We start from the raw sequence: 20,586 nt of genomic DNA, 5'->3' as shown, positions 1-20,586 counted from the left end.
CCCCCTCTGCTCTGCTCATCCACAATCCGTGCCCTCATTGTCTACACTGCCTTTGCCCGTGGCTCTCTCCATAAAGCCTTCTCCACTCACCCTCTCTGTTCCAATGGGAGGTCGCTCCTTCTCCTTTGCTGTTCCAGGGGTCTGGACATCCCTCTTCCCAGTACAACATGGGACGTTGTAGGGCCAACGTTGTGCCAACGGTTCCAAATATATGCCAACGTGGGCCCAACGTTGCAGCATGTTTACGGGGTTTGTTTCAAAGACAATGGATATATTTATCAGAGCATGTTTGTACGTGTGGTTAATGCAGACTTGATTCCTTGCAAAAGGTGTCTATTTGGTGTTTGAATATCTTAACACCACTTGTTTTATGGCCAGAAAGGGTAAAACCTATTGTTATTTGTCATACTTTTATACTGGCTAAAAGGTCCCAGAGATGTTACTGGGTTTACTGTTGTCTGACACCGGTACCTCCATCTCCCTGTTCGATGGCGCAGTGGGAGAGCGCCGACTTCTCCTCTGCTGTGCTCACTGTCTGGAAATCCCTCTCGTTGTCTGACATTGCTGCCTCTAGCCCCCTCCCGGTTCCCCTCCGTCGTGTGTTCACTCCCTCACTCCATCCCCCTGTCACAACTCTCTCAATTGGAGGCCATTACTTCCTCCGCTGCTGCTCTTAGGGTCTAGGATATACTTCCCCTTCGTGTCCTCACGACTGAATCTGGTGCAAGGCGGTCCCTCTCCTTCACCAATAACTCTCTCTCGCTCCACGTGTCTCATCCACTATCGTCTCTCTCAAACAGCTCGTAAAATACCCGACGCAGATCTCCTGGCCCTCAAGTATTCCACGAAGCTCATGGGCACAACCCTAAACAGCTTACTCTGCACAAACCATAGCAGCAGCAGCAGATGTGGATGCTTGGTGACGATGCACAAACGGGAAATTAAGAACTCCCGGGTCAGTATGCAGAGACGGTGGTCAACACCCAGAAGAGAACCACGGGACGCGTAACGCAGACTCAGTGCCCGAGTCACAAACACGGAGGACCACACTGCCACTGCTGACTGTGCAATCATCTGGCTCGTCAAGCACCTCGATGCTAAATTACAGCTGCTGCTCGACATCAACATCACCAGCCATACGGAGAAGACCCTCTTTTCTCGGTGTCTTAGTGAGTCGTCGTTAATCCTCCTGAGTTTCTCCCAGGGTCTGAACCTCCCTTCTCCTGGTCGTCCACACCACCCCTGACTCGACTCAAGGTGGTCCTCTTCTTTCGCGTCGATAGCTTCTTACCTCTGCGTCCATTCGAGATGAAACGATTCAACCCCAGCAGTCCATGCTGCCGACTCCCTGCTCCCCTGTTCAAGTCCAGACTCAAGACCTTACTTTTCTCCCCTCTGCCAATGACTCTCTATAAAATAAATGCCCCCTGTCTCTCTGCACAGCGTGGATTTACATTCAAACTGTATTGCAGTGTGCACTGCCTGCCCCATGTGATTTATAGCGATGTCGTTAATGCTGATTCAGCTATCGTGCGTTAAGAGTAACTGGGAGGTCGCTCATTGTCCTCTGCTGCCCCCACGCTCTGGAATTTCCACCCCCCCACCCCGCGTCATCCTTGCTGTCAACTCCCTGCCCATATTCCGCACCGCCGATTCGCACGGTTGGCCACGTACGGCGCAAAAGAAGTTCAACATACAGTCCATACAAATACAGGATCAAGACGTTTCCTCCTCCTATACGTGCCTCTTCTCTGTAGGGATATGCCACTGCTGTGGACGTGCAGCGTCGAGCATCTTGGCGGCGGGGTGGCGCAGTGGCGTAACGCCGTCTGTGCCTCGCAGCGAGAAGGGGGTCTGGGTTCGAATCCCGACCCGGGTGCCCCCCCGTGTCGGAGTTTGTCGCTTCTCCTCCTGTTCGCCACGGGCTCCCTCCGGGTTCTCTGCCTACTGGCATGCATGCCTCCCACTAAATCACTCGCAAAAGGGGGGGGGGGCTTGTGGGGGGGCGTTGAAGCCTTGCGGGGCTGTGAGGTGCAGCCAGGGGCTGGCGACCTACTCCAGCTTGGGGGGGGCTAGGCAACGTCCTTTCTCCCCACTCGCGTTCACTGACATAGCTAGGATTGGTTTTAACCCCGTAAACAACCTGTGTGTCAGCTATAACTATCTTTATTTGAGTGGCACCGTGCATTGGGGGTTAGAGGAGGAGAGCCTTACAGTGACAGTGTGAAGTAGAAACAACAACGTGAAGGGTACAGTCGTCACAAGTTGCCAATGCGTCTTGCTTTCATGCCGGGCCCGTCGCTCTACGATGTCCAGACGCGTTAATAATCATCGGGCTTGGTCCATTGTGGGAGACCGCAGGTAATTTTTAACGGACACATTAAAACACACGCAATTTCTGAGCACCTTGTTATTTGTTTATCTGTTGATTCGTGGGTCCTCCTTGTGGGCGACTCGTGCCCGGCCACGGGCAGGCAGCCTCCTCCTGCTCCTCCTCGAGAGAGATCGTGACCCGGGGACTCGGTGAGGGTTGCCTGCGTAAATGGGGCAATTAATTATACAACAAAACGTAGCCCAGATAAGCGATGACCATAGCTGCCAACCCGTACTGGTGGCTCCGTATTCTTGTACAGGGAATATGGATTTTGTTTTCACGTCCATGCGGCGGACAGCCGTTTCAATACGGGAAAAATGTGTGTCTATTTGTGTGTTTGTTTGTGTTTCTCCCTTGTGGTGGGGCTTTGTAGGATGAACGTTGAAATGTGTAAGGGCACGAGGTGACAAATAAGATTTGAATTGGTCTGATAAGGGGTTGTCAGTATAAAAACTCAACATGTTTGTCAAAAAACTCTGCCAACGAAATACACTGAATGCAGTATATATAGCGAGATTACAGGAAATTCTCCATATCACATAGGGGCATTACCAGAAACGTCGCCTATCATGTATTTAATTTAAAAGGCCAGTGTTGTCATTGACGAGTGTGTGTGCTTGTCGCATCACCAAACAATGTCTGTGAGTCTACTGGGACAGAGACATCATGGGGAGCGGTAGTGTAGTCGTGGTTAGCGCTCGATTCCAGCTCACGGCCAACACCGCCAGTGACGATTCTCTGAAGCGGTCCTGGACCTCCCCTAGGTCGACTCAGCCTCAAGTGACTACCTGGTGCGGTGTGTAAACATCGCCACTGCGGAGACAAAGGCGGCCGGGCGTGGTGCTGGCAACCCCCACCCCCTCGTGTGCCACAGTGCCGGCCGTCATAGGTGCTGCTACTCGCTCGCAGCACTTGCCCCCACAGTCTGTCACAGACTACACGGGGGACCTTTGTACACGATGTAGAGACATGGGCACATGACCATTGTACTGTGGCGGTACAGACGCTTTCAATGTGGAGAATGTGGAGGAAGTTACTGAGGTACAATTAATTATTTCAAAATAAGTAACAGCTCTTTGTTGATCCACTGCTGGATGAAGGCCCCCTACGCCGTGTCGGACTGGGGGGTTGGGTTGTTTGACCATACTTCACCACGCTGGTAATTCCGGTCCCACGACCAAGTGGAACCCATTTGAAAGGCTTCGGACTTTGTTAAAGTTCCTCACGCTACACAGAGACAAGGCAGAGGCCGGGATTTGCAAGTGCTGTTAGCATGAGCACCCGTGAGGGCCCGCAGGCCGCCTTTGTCTCCCCAGTGCTGATGCTTACACACCAGGTACTCATTGTAAGGCTGAGTCGACCCAGGGGAGGCCCGGCACCACCGGATCAGGTAATCGTCACCGATGTTGGTGAGCAGGAATCTGCACTACCGCTCCCCATTTTGTCAACAACAAGAACCACTGCGGTGACGTCGCCGCTACGCTTGTGCCAGGCTAGGTGCACTTTGAGGGCCTTGTCAAGTGTCGCTGGCAGGAAGGTCTTGAGCAGCATTCGGTACACAGGCCACACGGGATGCTGTCCTCTCTCTCTCGGTCTCCCCAGATCTGTGTAGAAAGTTTCTCATCTCATCGGCCTCCTCTGCTTAGATGAATATTTCCCTCACTGCCACATTCGTCTTCTCTTCCCAGCCGCGTTTCCGCCTCATTTATTACATTTTAAAGAAATGTCGTAAACGATAAATTATTTTAATTATTCATTTGGGACAAGTCTCCTCTCCTCACTCCGTGTCCCCACACGACCCTCACTGAGCACGGCCACTCTGGATGAGGCATAGCCAAGGCTACTGGCCACAATAAGTGAATGTTCCAGATCGGCAGCTGCTGTTGTTGCTGACAAGAAGATTAGATATAATTTTGTGTACACGAGGCACAAGCGCCACGAACCCAGCGACCCTAGATTGACTTCCCGGTCTTAAATGAGTACCTGGAGTGTATGTGTGTTGAACTTCTTTCGCACCGTACTTAGCCAACCGTGCTCATCGGAGGAGCGGGGGAAGGACAACAAACTAAACACAAAACGCCGTTCTAAAGAAATTTGTTTTCAATCTGGATTTCGAAGTGAATAGCTCCAGTGGGTTCCTAATATCTGAAGGAAGAGAATAGCTCCAGTGGGTTCCTAATATCTGAAGCGCGTCTGGAACAGCACAATGCAGTGCATTGTGTAAGCATCATCACTAGGGATACAAAGGCGGCCAGGCGTGATGCTTGCCACTCGCCTTCATGTGCCGTCGCCTCTATAGGTGGTGCTTGCTAACAGCACTTGCCTCGACTGTCTGTTATGGATATACAGGGGGTCTTTGTTCCACTCGGTCTTTCATCCCTGTGGGGGTCAAACAAAGGATAACACTTCGGGGCATGTCCACAGTGGTTGTCTATGAATAGACTTGCCCCTGCCATAGGAAAGTGGAACTTCCACCGATGACTCACGGATGGATGAGTTGGTTAGCCCGTTGGCAAGCGAGTTGGCTGGCTGGGGCTCACTCTCTTGCCGCCTAGGTGGCTGGCTGGTTCGTTTGTTGGCCAGTTTAACTATCTAGTTGCATGGCTGGCTTACTAGCTAGTTAACTGGGTGGCTGGCTGGCAGGCGAGATAGTTAACTGGCTGACTAGTTAGTTGGGTGGATGGTTGGCGAGCTAGTTGCTGGGTGGCTGGCTAGTTAGCTGGGTGGCTGGCTAGTTATCTGGCTAGTTAGCTGTGTAGTTAGCTGGCAGGCTGGCTAGTTAGCTAGTTAGCTGTGTAGTTAGCTGGGCGACTGGCTGGGTGGGTCGGTGGCTGGCTCGACGGCTCTCCCCCCGGAGCCCGCGGAGCAGGAGCTGCGGCGTGGGCCTGCGTTGCAGTAAAACCGCCGCGGCACCGCCCAGCGGGCGTGTGGCTTAATGGCCGCGTGCGCTGTCCGCGGTGCTGAGGTCAGCAGACGGCGTCGCCGCCATTCAGACACTGGCAGTTCTCTCCGCGAGGCCGGGGGTCGTCCGTTGTCACCGCGGGGCCCTCGCCGTACGGCGAAGCGCCAACAAATACACGGGACCCTTGTTTGACGATGTCAAGATGGTGAATAAAAAGAGGAGGCTTTGCCCTTTCCGGTGAGAAAACGGGAGGCGTTAAGATGCTCAAACACAAAATAGACCTGATTAGCATGATTGGCTACGTACGGTGCAAAAGATGTTTAACGTACATTCATACGCGTTTTGTCACAAGGCATCAACATGTTAATGCCCATATTCTTGACGGAGAAGGGTAAAGCCGATCATTTTTTTCACTACAACAAGTGACCGTTGCACGTTGTTCGAAAAGCGTTGTTTTTCTCTGGCACTCACTTAAGGATATCGCGTGACCGTTCATCTGCCTATTAATCCGAACGTATCACGAACGCCCCCAGTCTTTAACGGAATTTAATTACTTGGACAGCGCACACGCAAATCACATTACAGTTTGCGCAGTAGGAATGCGAGCGCTGCGCTCGCAACGCGTTTCAAGTAAAACAGCTGTGAGTGCACGCGCGTGTTGCATCACTTGTGTACTTCCCATTGCAATTGTCAAATCCACTGCTGCATGGATGGAGGCCTCGAAATTTGCCTCATCAGTCAGGGGGGTGCCCGTGTTGCTGGGTCGGGGGAACATCATCGACCTTTAAGAAACGTCAAGCGGGGTTCTGTACCCGGCCGCGTGGTCACGTCGAGTAATCTGGGCCTCGCCCGAGTTGGAGACGAAGGGACACCTTACGCGGCTGCGTTATCATCGGCGTTGGAGAAACGACGACAAAGGCGGCGGGCAATGATTTAGGGCGCTGGTACGCCGGGCGCTCTCTCGCCTTGCGGCCACGCAGGGACAGCTGTCATCGGGGGCTCCCCTGAAACACTCCGCTGGCTCCTGACGTGGTTATCTGGTTGAACCACCGACACTTTAAATTGTAGTTGTTGCCCTGCATCTACATCAACCGCCATACGATAGGAGAAGGGGGTCCACTGGGCTAACATAGAGAAGCCACAGCTGGGCATTGGAATGATGGCGATGAAATGCGATTGAAGGTACTGGGGCAGCATTTAAGCAGCACGCCCAATAAACGCGACTGCTTTTTCCTCCTTCCTTTGAGTGACAGCGCAAGTGGTAACACTCACGCCTCTCAGAAGTTCAACGCATCAATTGTCGCCAGGTTGCTTAGGGAAAAGAAGCTAATATGTCGGTGGGCTTTACCTGGTAAAATTAAAATAGTATTTGTTTTTTGTTTTGCTTACCTTTCCTATACTTTGCAATCCTCTCGTGTTTTTTGTATTGTTGTTGTAACTTTCTGACCTGCCTCTGCTGGACATCTGTGAAAAATAGCTGTATAGCTTATCAGATTCTGCTTGCAGTATAAATAAATATTCTGATTCTGATGTTTGGACCTTGAGTGCAAAGCAGGAGAAAAAACCCATATTTCACTTAATCAGCGGTAGCAACAGTGGTATTATGATAACGATGACACATCCTTTATGATGATAATGCTGATGATGAAAACATATTCATCCAGCAGTGGATTGATAAGGCAGGGGGGGGGCAGTAAACAGGCGGCAGTGTGTTACACAGGTCTTGAGATTCAGTGAGGCTTTCCTGGCTCAACAAGCGGAATAAAAAATATTGTTCTTATAAATGTGCCACCGTGTCTCTCTGTCTCTCTCTCTCTCTCGGCGTTGCGTCTGGTGCAGAGTGGGTTAATGCAGAGCCCGGAGCTGCCGAGCGGTGGTGCCTACAGCAGCAGCGGCAGAGGAAACAGCAGCGCCGTCAACGGAGGCCGCGACCAACTGAGCTACAATGACGGCACCGGGGCCAGACTCGTTGCGCCTCCTCACCAAGGAGACCTTGGTGGAGATGGAGGCGCGCATCACCGAGGAGAAAGCGAAGGCTCCTAAGGCAAGTGTGCTCACCCTCTCACATCTCCACCACCACCACGACCTACCCCCTAACAGACCATCACCACCACCCTCCCTCTGCTACACAAATACCACCACCTCCAGTCTACCGCACCATCACCACAACCTTCCCTTGAACGCACCACAACCACCACCTTTCCCCACACCTTCGATTAGCGTGGTTGGCTATGTACGGTATATACATACCACCTCCCGTCTAACACACCACCACCTCTACCCGCAGGAGGACACGCGTCGTGACGATGATGGGCCCAAGCCCAACAGCGATCTGGAGGTGGGCAAGTCCCTGCCCCTCATCTACGGCGACGTCCCCTCCAAATTTATCGCCACGCCCTTGGAGGACCTGGATCCATTCTACCTGAACAAGAAGGTGAGGCCCGGTCCGCTCATAGGGACAGCCGTCAGGTTTGACTCCACCAGCTGCTGCTGCTGCTGCTGTTGCCATGGGGCCTATGTCTGGCTGGATGGCTGGCTGATGAGTTGGTTGGCTGGATAGCTGAATGGTTAGCAGGCTGGCTGACTGGTGAGCCGAATGGCTGACCAGTTAGCAGAGCGGCTGGCTGGTTCATTGGTTGAGCTCTTTGACTGGTTAACTAGATGTCCGGCTAGCTGGCTAGCTGGCTTCCCGTGCGCTCCCCGTTCACACTTCCCGCTCGCACCCCATTCACGCGGCGACGGTGGTAGCAGCGACTCCTCCGCCCCCGTAGCGGCTCTGCCGCTGAGAAAGGGGCGAATGGTCGCCCGCGCTGCTGCCGTCTGTTGCTGCTGCTGCTGCCGCAGAGCCGATAAGTTCGCGACGCCAACCGCCAACCAATTCTGGAGGTGGCGGCGGTCGCGAGTGAGGGGGAGGGGGGTAGGGGCGGGGCTGTTGATATTCTATTTATTTCTTACCGCGGATTTGAAGCAAGTATTCCCCTCCGCTAGACTCGACGGCGATCACGAGCGGCGTCGCGCGCGTGGCGGAACGGTCGTTTCGCATCCAGGATGCAGGGGAACGACTCTTTGCTTAACGATGCTGCTTCTCCTTTAGCTTGCAGGAATCCCTCCCCCCCCCCACCTTGGCTCTCTCCCTGCTCTCACCCTGTCCCACCCCCACCCGCCTTCTCTCCCCGTGCAGACGTTCATCGTGCTCAACTCCGGGAAGGCGATTTTCCGGTTTAGCGCCACGCCTGCGCTCTACATGCTCAGCCCCTTCAGCACCTTGCGGAGGATCGCCATCAAGATCCTAATCCACTCATATCCTTTGTGAGCCAGCGGACCGGGACGAGTGGAGTGAGTGGCCGGGAAAGCAGGAGGGAAAGCGGAGTGAGTGGGCGAGCGAGCGAGTGGGTTGGTGAGCAGGCATCCGTGAGTGTAGTTAATGGGGGAGCAGTACAAATTAGATAGTTTTATTTTTTTAAATGTGGCTGATTTATTGAATGAGTCGATGGTGGTTTGACCATCGCCGTCCATGTGCGGGTGGAAAGGTCAGAGTTTGTCGAGTTGGTGTATGGGTGAGTGAGTGAGTGGGTCACTAGATTAGCCTCACTTCCTCCGCATGTTGACTCCTTGGCTGCCAACTCACGTCTGTAATGAATAACCGGCGGGTTCAGCCGCGATCGGCGCCGTGTGTTTGCACCAGGACTGGTGTTTGGTGGTCCTTAATGGCGGTCATTGCACCTTGTTCAGCATGATCATCATGTGCACCATCCTGACGAACTGCGTGTTTATGACGATGAGCGATCCGCCGGCCTGGTCCAAGCAGGTGGAGTACGTACCACACCGCCGCTCATGGCACCGCCGCTCGGCCCACACGGCACCGCACTCGCCGCTCGGCCCACACGGCACCGCACCCACCGCCAGCGCGAGACGGTGAGCGCCACTGCCGCTGGTTTCTTCACAGGTACACGTTTACGGGGATCTACACCTTCGAGTCGATGGTCAAGATCCTCGCGCGAGGATTCGCAATCGATGGGTTCACGTTCCTGCGCGACCCCTGGAACTGGCTTGACTTCATGGTCATCTCCATGGCGTGAGTCCTCTGGCCGTGCGGGCGGTCTGTACTCAGCCGGGCCCACGCCTACACCGTGGGCGTTTGCCACGCCCGGGCCAGCGTGTGACCGCGGGGGCCATCCCCGCGAACTGGCTGCACGAGCGGTGGCTCGCGAGCAGTGGCTCGGATACCGATTCGGAGTATCGATCCTCTCCGGAGCGTCGATCCGCTGTGGCAATTTGTGACTGGGCCTGGAGCTCCCTCATTGTTCGCGAGGATTAATGTTCCGGAGATCCTCGTTAATAGGGAATTTCACGGATGATGATGTTGGCCGATAAAAACATTTATTTGTTATGAATAATTGCCTTAAATAAATATGTAAATATTATATTAAATACGTGGAAATTATCATAATACATCACTTTATCTCTCATCAATTCATCTCTCATCACTTTATTTCTCATCACTTTATCTCATCATTTTCTTTCTCTCTTTCGATGTAATTCGCGCATAGCAAGTTCATGAATAACGAGGGAATACTGTACTTCCATCCCGTGACACATTTATTCAAGATACACTTTTTTTTAGTAACCTATACTCCTAATTAGTAATCTCACGATTAATTGGCAATGTCGGGTGGAGGTGGGTTGACGAAAATTTACATTAACGCTATCTAACCCAAAAAATGTTGTTATGAATGATATTGGTCACGATATTCTTCGTGTTAAATTGACATTTGTTCAACTGTATTATTCTGTTCTTGCACACGATGACGTCAGCAATGCATTCAGGAGCTAGACGCCAGTGTCGAGGTGTGCTGGCCATGCCGAGAGGCTTCAGGGGACTTTGTTCATGTCGTTTTGCTTTTACTCCGTTAAAGGAGCACAGACTCCAGTGGTTCACTCTGTTGACCATAGTTTGGGCTGCACGGCCACAGTCACGCTGTCTTCAATTCTCCACTTGATTGCCTATAACAATGATTGGTCGTTACAATCCTGATGTGGGCGGGGGGGGGTGTGAATGGTCGCTGGAGCTAACGTGTAAAGGGGGCGGCGGGGCCAGACGCTGGTCATGTCCGGACGCCAACTACTCGCTCAGGTGTGGGCAAAGTAGTCACAAGCGATTGAAATACGTTCTCGGGCGCGGACCGATCGTTTGTACGTTTGCGTGCGACCGTGCAGGTACGTCACGGAGTTTGTGGACCTGGGGAACGTGTCTGCACTCAGGACATTCCGTGTGCTGAGAGCGCTGAAGACCATCTCCGTCATCCCGGGTAAGATGAGAATAACGATTCAAGCATCCAAGTTTTATGTTGTTTAACTAGGTGAGAACACAAGAGACCAGGATAGAGTCTCATCTGCAAGAGTGACCTGGGGCATTACTCTGTCAGTAGGGGAGGCATGATGGCTGCTGTGTGTGTGTGTATAATCACAATTGAAAAATGACACACTGCGCATTCCTTTGCAGTGTCATTGATGAAGCTTGGAGAACTTGAATGGAGTTCAAAATAACTCGTAAACACCACCTTGTGAAAGACCCAACGCATAACATTACCGGGTTTGATCTTCCATGAAGCTCATGGTCCACCCTAAATCTCATCGGCACAAACGATGAAACCACAACTCCCCCCCCCCTCCCCTCGCAGGCCTCAAGACCATCGTGGGGGCGCTGATCCAGTCGGTGAAGAAGCTGTCGGACGTAATGATCCTCACCGTCTTCTGCCTGAGCGTGTTCGCCCTGATCGGCCTGCAGCTCTTCATGGGCAACCTGCGACACAAGTGCATCCGCTGGCCCGTGCCCTATGGGATCGTCATCAACGGGACAGAGTCCGGCAACGGCTCCATCAACGCCGAGAACTTATCCGTGTGGTCGAACTTCGACGAGTACATCAGCAATGACAGTGAGGACGTGTGCCGCCCCTGCCGGCTGTGGGGGGGGGGGGGGGGGGGCTGCCACCTACTATAGACAGGCCTTCTTCACTAAATTTCAGAGGGGGGGCACTTTCGCTAATAAGAGACCATCAGTATGGGGGATGGCCACACATTTTAAACCGTTGGGGGTTTGACAGCAGCACAATGATGATGGGGGGGGGGGGGTGTTCTCGTGGAGCCGTACTAAAGGCCACCAGAGGCCACCGGTGGCTCGTGGGGCCTTGTAACAAAGAACGCTGCTCTATATGCAAGGTGCTTTATGAAATAGAGGTTATTAGAATTATAATATTTATTCATAATTTGCTGATTTATCTATCTGTCCAGGAGAGCCACACTGAGTCATAGGGCTCTTCTTTAGGGTTTTTATAAAACCCACGCCTTGCTCGAGGGGGAAACGCTCGATCCCTGTACAGATGGAAACAGATGGTGATTACTCCACTTTGCTGTACCACCTTCTACTGGCGTGCCAGAGGTAGGGCACCTCCTCCTCGATGCGCACGAGAAGGGAGTTGCACAATGGTTGTGCGGTCATCCACCAACCCTCGCTGCTGCCTCCACAGTGCTGGCATGCGCCACTGGGCTCTCGAGTGTGGAAAATTGATGGTCTCAGCCCGGTTGCCTGGCCAAAGAAAACAACAAACCCTGAACATATTGTATGTATAAATGTTACACTTCTTTTGCACCGTATGTAACCAACCGTGCTAATCGGAGGTGTGGAGGAAGGACAACAAACTTAACACAAAACGAATTTCTAAGGAAATTCGTTTTCACTCTAGATGTGCACTGCTCCGGTGGCTTCCTAATATCGGAAGCGTTCCACACAGCTGCAGAAGCGCGTCCGAAACCGTGCGATGCGGTGACTGTCTTTGTTCGATGGTTAGCCAAAAGCTGCTGCTATGAGGATTGTGTGTAATGAGTGCGACCTGAGACTGTGACATTTGGTTCTGTGCTTAATTTCACAAAATTCCAGATCTGAGAATTAAAATATCGGTTTGACTGTCATGCGACGAGCCTCTATCTCCGTCTCGAGTGGGACAGTGCTACCCTCGACTGTGTGGACCAGAGTTAATTTAAAGAAGGGATCTCAGCGGTAGCTCTGTGATATCCGGTTCCGTAGGCCGCTCTCTAACACCGCGTCGTGCTGTTCTGCGTGAGATCTGAATGGATCCTCCATCTCGTGACGACGCAGGGTTTAGGATAAAACCTGGTGGGGTGGTGGGGGGAGGAGAGGGTGGCAGGGGGAGAGGTCGTGGGGAGATCAGTAGTTGTAGTATGACGATGACGGCGACGATTATGGAAACATCTTCATCCAGCTGTGGATCTGACGAGGGGCGTCACCGGGATCAACGGCGGTTTTGTTTTCGTGGCGGCCGCCGCCGCCTCACCACGCCTGTCGCTGTTTGTCGTTCGCCGTCCACAGTGAACCAGTACTTCGTGGAGGGAGCCCTCGACGCCCTGCTGTGCGGCAACGGCAGCGACGCGGGGTACGATACCACCGTGCCCCCTTCGCCAAAAAGCTCTCGCCACGAACCGCACACCCTCGACCCCGCGGCCGGCCCTCATCGCGATTCGATGGTTTATTGTTGGTGGTGGACAGGGGGGGCAGGGGGGGCGGTTTTGGGGGGAGCGGGGCTCAAATAAGGGCACCGCGGTGGCGGCGTTAGCAGGGGCCACGGGGGGTTTCTGCGGGGTCGAGGTGATCAACGTGGACTTGTGACGCGTTGCGAGTCCACGGAGAGCGACGGAGAGGGGACAACTCGGGGGTGCCAGGAGGAGGAAACACAGACGCTCGAGAGCCTATCACGACCCCTACCACTACTACTACTACTACCCCTACCACTACCCCTACCACTACCACTACCCCTACCACTACCACTACCCCTACCACTATCACTACCCCTACCACTACCCCTACCACTATCACTAACCCTACCCTTATCACTACCCTACCACTACCGCTATCACTATGTATACCACTACCCCTATCACTACCGCTATCACTACCCCTACCACTACCCCTACCCTTATCACTACCCCTACCCCGATCACTACCCTACCCCTAACCATATCACTACCCCTACCCCTATCACTACCCCTACCACTATTTATATCACTACCCCTACCACTACCACTACCCCTATCACGACCCCTATCGCTACCCCTATCACTACCACTACCCCTACCACTATCACTACCACTATCACTACCCCTATCACTACCCCTACCACTACCGCTATCACTACCCCTATCACTACCCCTACCCCTACCACTACCTCTATCACTACCCCTACCACTATCACGACCCCTACCCCTATCACTACCCCTATCACTACCCCTATCTCTGCCCCTACCACTACCCCTACCACTACCACTACCCCTACCACTACCCCTATCACTACCCCTATCACTACCCCTATCACTAACACTACCCCTATCGCTACCCCTATCGCTAACACTACCCCTATCACTACCCCTATCACTACCCCTATCACTAACACTACCCCTATCGCTACCCCTATCGCTAACACTACCCCTATCACTACCCCTATCACTACCCCTATCACTAACACTACCCCTATCGCTACCCCTATTTATATCACTACCCCTAACACTAACCTACCCCTACCACAATCATTACCCCTACCACTACCCCTACCACTATGTATACCACTACCCCTACCACTACCCCTACCACTACCCCTACCACTACCCCTACCACTACCACTACCCCTACCACTACCCCTATCATGACCCCTACCACTACCGCTACCCCTATCACTACCCCTATCACTACCCTACCCCTATCACTACCCCTACCACTATCACTACCCCTAACACTACCCCTATCACTACCCCTACCACTACCCCTACCACTATCACTACCCCTACCCTTATCACTACCCCTACCACTATCACTACCCTTATCACTACCCCTACCCTTATCACTACCCTTACCACTACCTCGATTTATACCACTACCCCTATCACTACCCCTATCACTACCACTACCCCTACCCCTATCACTACTCTACCCCTATCACTACCCCTATCACTACCCCTACCACTATGTATACCACTACCCCTATCACTACCCCTATCACTACCCCTATCATTACCCCTACCCTTATCACTACCCCTACCCCTATCACTACCCCTACCACTACCCTTATCACTACCCCTATCACTACCCCTATCACTACCCCTACCACTACCCCTATCTGTACCCCTACTGCTATCACTACCCCTATCACTACCACCACCCCTATCACTACCCCTACCCTTATCACTACCCCTATCACTACCCCTACCCCTATCGCTACCCCTATCACTATTCCTACCCTTATCATTACCCCTACCACCACCCCTATCACTACCCCTATCCTTATCATTACCCCTATCACTACCCCTATCACTACCTTATCACTACCCCTATCGCTACCCCTATCACTACCCCTATCACTACCCCTACCCTTATCACTACCCTTATCACTACCCCTATCACTACCTTATCACTACCCCTACCCCTCCTTAACCAGTCCCACCTATGCTCCTTACTGTCACCACAGCTACACCAACACTCTTAATAACAACCTTACTCTTTATCTCAACCACTATCATCTCATGTACAATGTTACGATTGTTGTAAAGCGCCACAGCATAGGGGGCCGTAGAAATCTATATAAAGATAAATAGATGCCCTCCAAGACTAAACTTTGCTTTTTACGAAACCAAACAAGCCACCGATATTCAAAACTTCCGTTCACAGCTGTGGGGCTGGATAGGGGATACCGCGCCGACAAAAAAAAGCGAACGTACCGGGGGAAAGGTCGCACCGGTTGAATAACGGGGCGCTGGGGGCGTGCGGTGCGCACAGGACGTGCCCAGAAACCTTCACGTGCATGAAGGCCGGGAGGAACCCCAACTACGGCTACACGAGCTTCGACACCTTCAGCTGGGCCTTCCTGTCGCTCTTCCGCCTCATGACGCAGGACTTCTGGGAGAACCTCTACATGCTGGTGAGCTACGGCGCAGCACGTGCAACATCTCGGGATCGGGGGCGGCACAATGCGGTCGATGTTCAACTCGAACAAATGTTCACCGCTTAAGGCAAACTTCGGAGGCGATTCGCGGGGTTCGGCCGCCATGCCCAACGATCCGGCCAGATTTGTCGTGGGGCCCTCCACCATCCGATCGATACATTACAACGAGACGTAATCGCCACCTGGCGTGCGAGCATTTCAACCGGAGGCGCCAGTTGTTATCGTTTAAACTAACATTGCCCATAGACTAACATTGCCCAGAGACTAACATTGCCCATAGACTAACACAGCCCATAGACTAACACATCCCGTAGACTAACACAGCCCATAGACTAACACAGCCCATAGACTAACACTGCCCATAGTCTGCGAGAAAGGACGTGGCTCTGACACTCACAGAGGGAGATGTTGTTGCTGTGGTTACGATGACGAGCGCGAGCGGTGTGTCCCCCCCCCCCCCCCGCTGGCCACGCGGCAGACGCTGCGCGCCGCGGGCAAGACCTACATGATCTTCTTCGTGCTCGTGATCTTCCTGGGCTCGTTCTACCTCATCAACCTCATCCTCGCCGTCGTCGCCATGGCCTACGAGGAGCAGAACCAGGCGACGCTGGAGGAGGCCGAGCAGAAGGAGCGTGATTTCCAGCAGATGCTGGAGAACCTCCACCGGCAGCAGGAGGAGCAGCAGCAGCAGGTGATGGGGGGGGGGAAGGCGGGTGGGGAAGGGGGGGGGTTGGGGGCACTCCGCCGCTTTGTCCAGCGCTGAGCCAGCGCTTGTGCAACGGGGAAGTTAAACGGCCCGGTCAGGATTGCGATGACCAGTCATACATACTCACTTCTTCCTCTGCTGCTGCTTCTTCCTCCTCTTTTTCTTCCTCTCCCCCCGTATGACCAGTGCTGTTGATGGTGTCGAGAAAAAGCTGTAATTTAACATCGAGGTGGTTGATGAGCCAGGTGATTGCGCAGTCAAGAATAGCGGAGTGGTGAATCATCGCTGCTGTGATGATGATGATGACTCCGTGTTTGTGAATGGGGCGCTGAGTCTGCGTTACGCGTTCCATGGTTCTGTTCTGGGTGGTCACCACCGTCTCCGCATCCTGCCCGGAGAGTTTTTAATTTCTCGATTGTGCATCATCAACATCATCAGCGAGTATCCGCATCAGCAGCTGCCGCTGCGATCCGAGTTCCATTCCTGCTCACAGCCACCAACACCTGTGACGATTATCCAAATCGGTCCCGGGCCTCCCCTACGTCGACTCAGACTCAAATGAGTGCCTTGAACGGCGTGCAGTAAACATCGCCACTCGGGAGACGAAGGGCGGCCGGGCGTGGTGGTACCGGCCACCCACCCCCCACTGCCGGCCTTCGCAAGTGCTACTCGTGAGCGGCACTTGCCCCGACGGTCTGTTAAGGCTACACGGGGGACCTTTGTCTTCGTGCCGGCGCAGGCCCACGATCTGGCGGCGGCCGCGGCCGGCAGCGTGCCGTGCATCGCCGGCGAGGGGACGGTGTCGCGCAGCTCCTCCGAGATGTCTCGGCTCAGCTCCAAGAGCGCCAAGGAGCGGCGCAACCGGCGGCGCAAGCGGCGGCAGACGGAGGGCGGCCTCCTCGACGGCTCCGAGAAGGGCGACCTGGAGAAGCTGCACAAGTCCGAGTCGGAGGACAGCATCAAGCGCAACCAGGAGAACCTGCTGCACGAGAACCGCCTCCTGTTCAAGAAGAAGGGGTCCGCGTCACACGGGGTGGGTGGCGTGTGTGAAGTGTGCGCGTGTGTGTGTGGGTGTGCGTGTGTGTGTGTTGTCTGTGTGTGTGTGTAGTGTGTGTCAGCGTAGGGAGCGGTAGCGTAATGGTTTGCACGCACTGTGTGTGTGTGTTGTGTGGGGTGTGTGTGTCACTGTTAGCGAGCACTTTCATAGGTGCTGCTCGCTAACAGCACTTGCCCCCAACGGTCTGTTAGGCCTATACGGGGATCTTTGACTTGGGAAAGGGGAGTGGTATTGTAACGATTAGCTTGCTACGCTACGAAACCGGCGATGCGAGTTCGATTCCCACTCATGGCCGAAACCAGTGATGAACCGGTTCTAGGCCTTTCCAAGGTTGACCCAGCCTCAAATGTGTACCTGGTACGGTGTGTAAATATCACCACTGGAGAGACAAAGGCGGCCGTGCGTGGTTCTGGCCACCCACATCCTCGTGCATCGTGCCGGCCTCTAGGAGCATGTGCTTGCTATTGGCACATGCCACGAGAGACTATCACGTCTTTGTGTGGGCACATATCCTGGCACAAGTGCCATGGTGACGTTACCGCCACTTAGTGGCGAATGGCAGCTGTTGTTGCGTGGGCAATGGACTTGCCGATGACCGCTACTGGCGGTGTCAAGATCGACCTCTGTAGAGGAGGAGGCTCGTGAAGGACGCGCTAGCGGGCTGTTGGAGGCAGTTGCCCTGTAATAACAATGTCGACATACTAAGCGCTCGCGCGCCGTCTATAAGTCGTCGTCTCTTCAATCGCTTGACACATCTTTGATCGGGGAATTTTTCCCTCGCCTTCTGGCCGGCCGACGGTTGACGAAAGACCACGGGGGGTGGGGGGGTGGGGGCTTAAACGCTCGAGGCGTCGAGCGGCGCCGATTGCCGCCCCGTGCGCTTTTTGCGCTCCGCGCAGTCGCTGCTGAGCATCGGGCGCGGTTCGCCCTTCACGCCGTCGCACCGGCGCAGCAGCCGCGGCAGCGTCTTCAGCTTCCGCTTCCGGGCGCGCGACCGCGGCTCGGAGAACGACTTCGCCGACGACGAGCAGTCGGAGCTGCACAGCCAGGCGGGCAGCCGCCGCGGCTCCCTCTTCTTCCCGCACCTCGCCGAGCGGCGCAGCAGCGCGCACAGCGCCGCGGCGCGCCCCAACGCGCTGCTGGCCGCGCCGCTCGCCACCAACGGCGGGCGCGCCATCGAGCACCACAGCTCGGTCGACTGCAACGGCGTGGTGTCGCTCATGGAGGGAGGCGGCAAGCCGGACGGGAGGTCGCCCACGTTGGGATACCTGCTGCCCGAGGTGATCGTGGACAAGGCGTCCAAGGAGGATTATGTACGTAGCAGAGTTTGGGATGTGCACCGCGGGCTGCGGAGTTCTCTCTTGGAGGAAGATGCGGCCGGCCCAGCGGCGGGGGACCTCCGCTGAGGGTTTGTCTCGTGGCAATGCGGAGGCCGCGGGCGGTGCGGTGTGTGCGGTTCCTAGCGCCGTCCGACACGTTTTCGCGAGTAGGGGGGGGGGGAAACGCTTCGTTTCCAAGGTCGGGGCACATCGCCGCGTCGACACGACGTCGCCACGATTCTGTGCAACAACGGTGACAACCATGGGCACATTTCTTTCGTGGAGAGAAAAAGAGAGAGAGACGGTCAGTCACGTGCAGAGGAGTGGAGCCTGCAATCGAACAGTGGCAGGGAGTTGCAGACCACGGGGGGCACCAGAAGAGAACGAGCGGCCTTCCACTGAGCGGTGGTCGACTGGGAGCTTCGTGAGCGTGCGTGGAGGGGAGCAGAGTGGGACGAGAGGGGAGAGAGGTAGGAGAGTGTGAGAGGGGAGCAGAGTGAGACGAGAGGGGAGAGAGGTAGGAGAGAGGGGAGATTGTGGAAGCGCAGTAGCGTGAGCGGAGAGGAGTAGGCCACTGTGTGTTGGTGTCACGATCCCAAAAAAATGATTACCACGGCATATAATTTAATTGGGTAAAATCGAGCACAGCGTGGACACCAATGGCGCTCGTTCGTCAGTTGATCGCCATTATTAACGGGGTTTCAGACTCGTGTCGGACAGCTGAGCGTGGGGGGAACGCACACACCGCCGGCCTGGGCGACGCGCACGAGACAAGGCCTCTCCTATTTTTGTCGGCGGGCCACATCTTCCTGTAAAAGATGAAGCCGACGTTAAAGGTTTGAGAAACAACCCCCCACCCCACCTTTTTTGGAAATTGACAAATTTCTTCCAAAAAAAAAGAATCAAATACAAGACAAGAGCATGGTTTTGTTCTCCAACCAAAGCAGCATGTTCGGTTTATTTGGCATGGATCAGTCCTCCTGCGCCCTTCCTGGCCATTATGACCCCCACCACACAGATCCCAAACTTTGTTTCCCTGCGTGCATCCCTCCCTCCCTCACTCCCTGTGTTTGTCGCCGCGTTGTCACGCAAGTCATAAGGCCGCGGTTTTGTCAGGGCGGTCGTAGAAATGCGTTGGATGGGGTTTGCTTCTTGCGATTTCTTTCAAATGTGCCGACCGTCATGGGCAGGCTTTCCCGGCCTTTTGATTGGTTTCGACGGACTCAGATAGAATTCCGATTCCAGCTGAATTGATTCAAATGACCGACGTAGGTTTTCTCAGCCAAGTATTACGATTGATTACGCTAATCTGAGAAACAACTACGAATAAAAATGACTTGTATAAAAGATTGTTACATTTTTGTAGGAAATTTCGCACTTCCAGCCCAACCCACCCAACGTTATTCCGTGATATTTCAGTCACGTAAAAGTCTTTACCCACGACACAACCGTGCGACCTTACGCGTTAACGGTATTAACACTCTGCTCCTACTAAAATGTGTTCCCTGTGCTTCATGCGCGGCGTCGGTGGAGCGGGAAGTATTCAAACGCGCAGGGACAGCTTCCAGTAGATTGAGATGTGATGAAAACATCACTTTTGCCGGGGCCTTCAAGTTCCCTATAAATGCAAAACATTTTTCCTAAATCTTTTGCTGTTAGGCTTGTTTGCTCAGGAACTATTGCTACGTGTATATATTCCACGCAAATAATTGGCGGGTGAGCTCATTTTGTCGTCCTTCCCCCGCACCTCCGATGAGCACAGTTCGCTACTTACGGTGCGAAAGACGTTCAGTTTACGTACGTTAGTACGTACGTTCCTGGACGTTAATCGTCTGAATAAATTATATGGCACGGCTGCACCAACTGGGGCAGAGCGGCAGCCAGCTCTCTCTCTCTCGCCGGCTCCGAGACATTTTGCCGCGTGTGGCTCCTCCCGCTCGCGGTTGGTGCTCGGGCCGGAGAATCTGTTCGAAGGGGTGCGGGGGGCAGAGCCGACCCTGTACGGCTCTAGCCACCCACCGCCGCCTCCACCGCCAGTTGACCCTGCGATGTTTGTTGTGATTGCTTTCTTGCAGCACGCGGACGGCTCATGACGACGAGAGGGTGGGGGGGGCGTGTTTTGTCTTGACGTGCTGCTGTGACAACGCCACTTGCGTTTGACACGGCGCAGGGTTTTTGCCGCTGCGCCGGCCCGCGGGCCGTTGTCCAAGCGCTGAGGGTT

General features: G+C 54.2%; 1 protein-coding gene across 9 annotated transcripts in view; it reads left to right on the top strand.

Annotated features, from left to right (window-relative positions):
- The window catches only part of LOC144951454 (sodium channel protein type 2 subunit alpha-like), a 90,318-nt gene that overhangs the window by 27,952 nt on the left and 41,780 nt on the right, over nt 1–20,586 (top strand). For 8 of the 9 annotated variants that reach the window (XM_078881730.1, XM_078881729.1, XM_078881727.1 and 5 more), the window contains 12 exons: nt 7,116–7,320; nt 7,564–7,710; nt 8,458–8,576; nt 9,000–9,089; nt 9,223–9,351; nt 10,494–10,585; nt 10,958–11,212; nt 12,664–12,727; nt 15,118–15,259; nt 15,762–15,974; nt 16,729–17,022; nt 17,946–18,359. In XM_078881730.1, coding sequence (XP_078737856.1) covers nt 7,222–7,320; nt 7,564–7,710; nt 8,458–8,576; nt 9,000–9,089; nt 9,223–9,351; nt 10,494–10,585; nt 10,958–11,212; nt 12,664–12,727; nt 15,118–15,259; nt 15,762–15,974; nt 16,729–17,022; nt 17,946–18,359 — 2,058 coding nt within the window. In that variant the 5' untranslated portion in view covers nt 7,116–7,221. The remainder of the gene's footprint in view (nt 1–7,115; nt 7,321–7,563; nt 7,711–8,457; nt 8,577–8,999; nt 9,090–9,222; nt 9,352–10,493; nt 10,586–10,957; nt 11,213–12,663; nt 12,728–15,117; nt 15,260–15,761; nt 15,975–16,728; nt 17,023–17,945; nt 18,360–20,586) is intronic. The other variant, XM_078881732.1, reaches the window with a different exon arrangement.

Source organism: Lampetra fluviatilis, chromosome 62 (genome assembly GCF_964198595.1).
Source record: "Lampetra fluviatilis chromosome 62, kcLamFluv1.1, whole genome shotgun sequence".
NCBI lineage: Eukaryota > Metazoa > Chordata > Hyperoartia > Petromyzontiformes > Petromyzontidae > Lampetra > Lampetra fluviatilis.
Note: the sequence above shows the minus strand (reverse complement) of the source record. Positions and strands in the feature narration are given on the sequence as shown.